The 4,598-nt window shown below is 36.2% G+C and overlaps 1 protein-coding gene across 1 annotated transcript; it reads left to right on the top strand.

Annotated features, from left to right (window-relative positions):
• Nucleotides 1-356: 356 nt before the first annotated feature.
• On the top strand, nucleotides 357-3,234 carry LOC122700226 (IgA inducing protein). The gene has a single exon (XM_043912951.1). The coding sequence runs from the start codon at nucleotides 2,895-2,897 to the stop codon at nucleotides 3,054-3,056; it is 162 nt and encodes a 53-aa protein (XP_043768886.1). The 5' UTR covers nucleotides 357-2,894; the 3' UTR covers nucleotides 3,057-3,234.
• Nucleotides 3,235-4,598: the final 1,364 nt, after the last annotated feature.

Here is a 4,598-nt window from a genome sequence, read left to right on the forward strand (position 1 = left end):
GTTTTGTCTATTGGGAAACAAGATGTCACTAGGGAAGAAAAAGATTTGCCTTACAACTTTGCTGGAACACATCAGTTTGGTGACGTATGGGACACCGGTATTGTTTTTGAGAAAGTACATAAAACCAAAGTAAATTATTCTCTATGTAGAACATTATTTACTAGTAACATTTGTTTGGATGTGTTAGCTTTGACAATTTTTACCAGTAAATATTGGTTTTATTTAAAACTGGGAATCCAGTTTATGAATAGGATAGTTGATATATCTGTCCTTTCCCCCTATAAAGAATAGTTTAAAGGTTTATGCATACTTTTTATTTTTCTCTCTTGATGCCGTGGAGTGGGGGGGGTGGGTGGGGAGAGATCTTTGAGTCAACAAACTGACAAAATGTCTTCTTCAAATTGAAAAATTGAAAAAGCAGCACCTTATTTAAGTCTAACTGTATACCATTTTAGTGCATGTATTAGTTTTAATAATGATTTTTGGTGCATGCCTTTGGGCTTATTCAAAAGTGTACAATAGGAAAGTATACGTATTTCCTTTCTTAGAAAGGAGATGTTTTTCTACTTTGCAACATGTGATTACAAAAATCTTCCTCTGTGGGAAGATTAACCATGTATTGAACTACTGAAAAGTATATATTTTTAGATATACAGAAGGAATCTACATGGAGCAGCATTCAGACCTATATAGAAGTCATAGCATTCTGTATAGGACCAAAAAGGAAATAACATTAAACAACTTAAACAGACTTTGTTGGGTAGAAATACCTTTAGATCTTGCATTGACATCCAAAAACAAAATGCCACAAAAGTTTGCTGAGAACTTTTGTCATTTGAATTTTCTCTGTCAGTGTATTTAGCCCAAATAGAACAGCTTTGGGTTAACACATACATAAGAATCAAAAAAACAAAGCTAACTAAATAAATCAGTCTGGTTTGCCAATCCAGCTGGACTAAATAAGTAAACTAATCACTTGCAACATGAAAAACTGTCCAACTCCTCTAAGGTTTTGACAAAATAACCTTGGCTGATGTGGGAAAACTCCCACTTTGATTTCTGACCTGACAGTGAAGGTTCATGCTTGACATGATTTCAAACCTGACAGTGTCTGTTTAAGGAGCTATGGTACAGTTTGCTAATTCAATCTCAGATACCTGTTGATTACCTGTGAGATCTAGAGTCCAAAGTAGCCAGCAGCCGTATCCCTGAGTGCTCTGTGCCCATCAGATCTCTTAAAGTTAAGCAGGCTTGGGACAGGTCACAGCTCTGATGAGTGACCTCAGGAGCTGTGGACAGCCCCAGATTCAATTGTATCTGCTTTCTTGGGAGTCATCACTGAACTAATGTCCCACATGGTGTTACTTCCTGTAGATGCTCTCTCTTGGAGGAGGCCCAGAGCACACATCCTAATCGCTTGTGGTACTCAGAGAGGGGGTGCTAACTCTGATGCCCTGGCCAAATTCCAGTTTAGGGATGTGGGTCTTCTTGCCATTCTAATTGGAAATGTGCATCGCTTCCCATTTTCCCTGTTGATCTCAGTGCAGACTGCACTGGTATATTTCTTTGCCCTGATCCCAAGTCTTTAAGATGCTGGTGTGTATTATATGGGCCAAGTTCATGCCTTATCCTAATGCTGGAAGGTTGAGGAGTGAGTGAGCTTGGTATCACAGTGCCCTATAGTAGGAGGGTAAACTCTTGTGATGATTTAGGGATGAAGTTGGTCCTCTTTTTAGCATAAATTGGGAATGTACACTGGTCAGAGGCTTCCAGCCATGAGGTGTGAACTGAAACCTATTTTCCCTCTTTTCTTATAGCATGTTGAGAAAATCTGTTGGGTTTTTAGCAGTCAGGGAAGGCCGGAGTTCTGCAGCTTTAATCTGGGTAACTGAGGCTGGTTTGAGCAAGACTTTGGTTAATTAACTAGGTTCTCAGATGCCACAGACTCCGTGAAAAGTCACCATTATTTTCAATGGTTGTGATAGAATTTCCCTCAGTAGCCATTATTTTAAGATTATATTGCAGAGTTGCTTTATTTGAGCTTTTTGTGTATACACAATCCCAAACTGGAAGAAATAATAATTTAAAAAAAAAGGAATCCTGCTGTGAAAGGTATATATTACTCTAGATTTTTCTTACTGTAAATATTGTAAGATTGTAATACTGTCAATATTTTATTAACCAACAAATGTTAATCTATGTGAATTCAGACTTATTTTAAATGTGCTTCTTATTTACTGTGTGTGGTCCCTGTTGCTGACAGTATTAAGTTATATTCTGATGTAAGATTAACTTTATTAAAGAATGTAAACATTAATGTTTCCTTATGGGAAAACAAATAAAGTATAAAGAAGACAATTCTTTTCATTAAAATATACTGTGTATTTACACTTGCTAGACCCAGCACCACTTATAAATTTAGTACACTGTTCAAAATTTTAGTTAACACAGCTGACATGGTTGTGCTCTGGAAGCCTAAGAGTAGGTATTGTTGGAATATGAACAGTTTGTATTTGTCCGCTGTGAATCATAATCTTGAAATTTCTAATCAAGTTTGTAAAATTTTTATAGTAAAACATTTTAATGACAATTTAAAAATTTATCTTCTCTAAAGAATGGTCAAAACAATATCCTTTCAGAAATAGAATTGTTCTTTAATATCTTTCCAAAATGACTTTGGTTAAATGGACCAGATGTATATTAGTTAAAATTTAGGACAAAGTTGTAATATTCTTTGAGTTTACAAGTTAATCCTTATTGGAGATGTGCCAATTATACAGTAGAATATCATTAATTTGCACTGTTTGGGGACCCCATTAAGAATGCTGAATTTTGCCAACTAAGAAGTAAGCAAATGCAATTTAAAAACTAAATTTGAGCATTCTGTATTAAATATGTGCAGTTATTATCACATGAAGAAGCGCAGTGTGTCGGGCTGTAATATAACCATACTTGCTGTCATGTTCTCCCATCTCAGTGCTGGGAACTCACCATGTGGAAACCAAGCAAATGTGTTGTGCATCAGCCGGCTTGAGTTTGTTCAATATCAAAGCTGAAACTAGCGAGGTCTGCTGTACTGCTTATTGAAGTATTGTGATTCTTTTAGGCATTGATTCTTAAAAAATATATACTGTAACAGTATACTTTGTACAGATTTAAATTTTATTTGAAAAAAAATGAAATAAAGTAGGCAAAAAAATAAAGATGTTTATTTTTCATGTGACTGTATAAACAGATCAGTCTTTTGTTTCAGTGCCTTTGGTGGGGGTGGTTATGGTCGCTCTTGGGTTTTTTTTTTTTTTTTTGATAGACAAAAACCATTTTAAGGGTTCAGTAGCAGGTATATTTGTCTGATAATTAATTTGCTGCAGGCATTAGGTGTGCTGTCTCACATTGGAAAGCTTTCCTATTTTATTTTAAAACAAATTAGATTTTATGTGAATGGCTTCCCTATCTTGCTGCTTAAGTCAGTTTTTAAAATTCTCTGGTGGTGGGACGGTTAACCAAGCCATCTCGAATAAAGAGGAGGAAAAATTTTTCCCATAGACTATGCCCCTTTTCCACTGGAAGTTTTTTGTTTTTTGTCGTTTAAATTTGAAGTTGGTTTGGGTTACAAAAGAGTCATGACAAAAGATGAAGAGAATCCTCTGCAGAAAATAACAGTTGTGCTTGAAAATAAGATCCTTTTGAAACTGCTTTTCTAGTGAAAGAAGTTACCAATAAAAATGTGCCACAGGAGTGATCCTTCAGAATAGTTTTAATGGGACCTTTTCAGAGAAGATTAGATTATCTGACCAAAAAGAGCTATCTCAGTTTTGGCCTCTAACTCAAAAACCAGCAGTGGCTTCAGTTGTATGGTATTTTCTTCAACCTTTAGAAATGGAGTTGGAAGTTTGGATTTCTGCTTTCTCCTCAACTTATCTTTTCTGGTGCTTTCATTTACTTTTAGGCTGGATATGAGAAGGCTTGGAACCAGTGATTGCAGAAACAAAGTTCCTGCAAAAATCACACTATAAAAGATTTTTTTCTTTGTGCTTCGAATGCAAGGAGCATGTGTTTAATCCCTGGTCAGGGAGCTATTTTGGTTAGTAAAAAAGTAATTGCGGTTTTGAGGTGTGAATTTTAAATCATTATAACTAGACTCAAACACGTCTTTATTAATCGAAATAGGAACCATTACAATTAACACATTTTTGCCAATGAGAAATAAGTTTGCTTATTCGTGTAGTGTAAAAATCCATGCTTAGGGATTGGACAAGCTCCTGGAAAGCATTTTCTGCCTCCTGCTGGTTGTGGAAGCATTTCCCTGCAAAAAGTTGTCAAGATTCTTGAAGAAGTGGTAGTCGGTTTGTGAGAGGTCAGGTGAATATGGCGAATGAGGCAAAACTTCTTATCCCAATTCATTCAACTTTTGAAGCATTGGTTGTGCAACATGTGGTCGGGCATTGTTGAGAAGAATTGGGCCCTTTCTGTTGACCAATGCTGGCTGGAGGCGTTGCAGTTTTCTGTGCATCTCATCAATTTGCTGAGCATACTTCTCAGATATAATGGTTTCTCTGGGATTCAGAAAACTAGTGGATCAGACAGGCAGCAGACCA

Source organism: Cervus elaphus, chromosome 9, assembly GCF_910594005.1.
Source record: "Cervus elaphus chromosome 9, mCerEla1.1, whole genome shotgun sequence".
NCBI classification, from domain to species: Eukaryota; Metazoa; Chordata; class Mammalia; order Artiodactyla; family Cervidae; genus Cervus; species Cervus elaphus.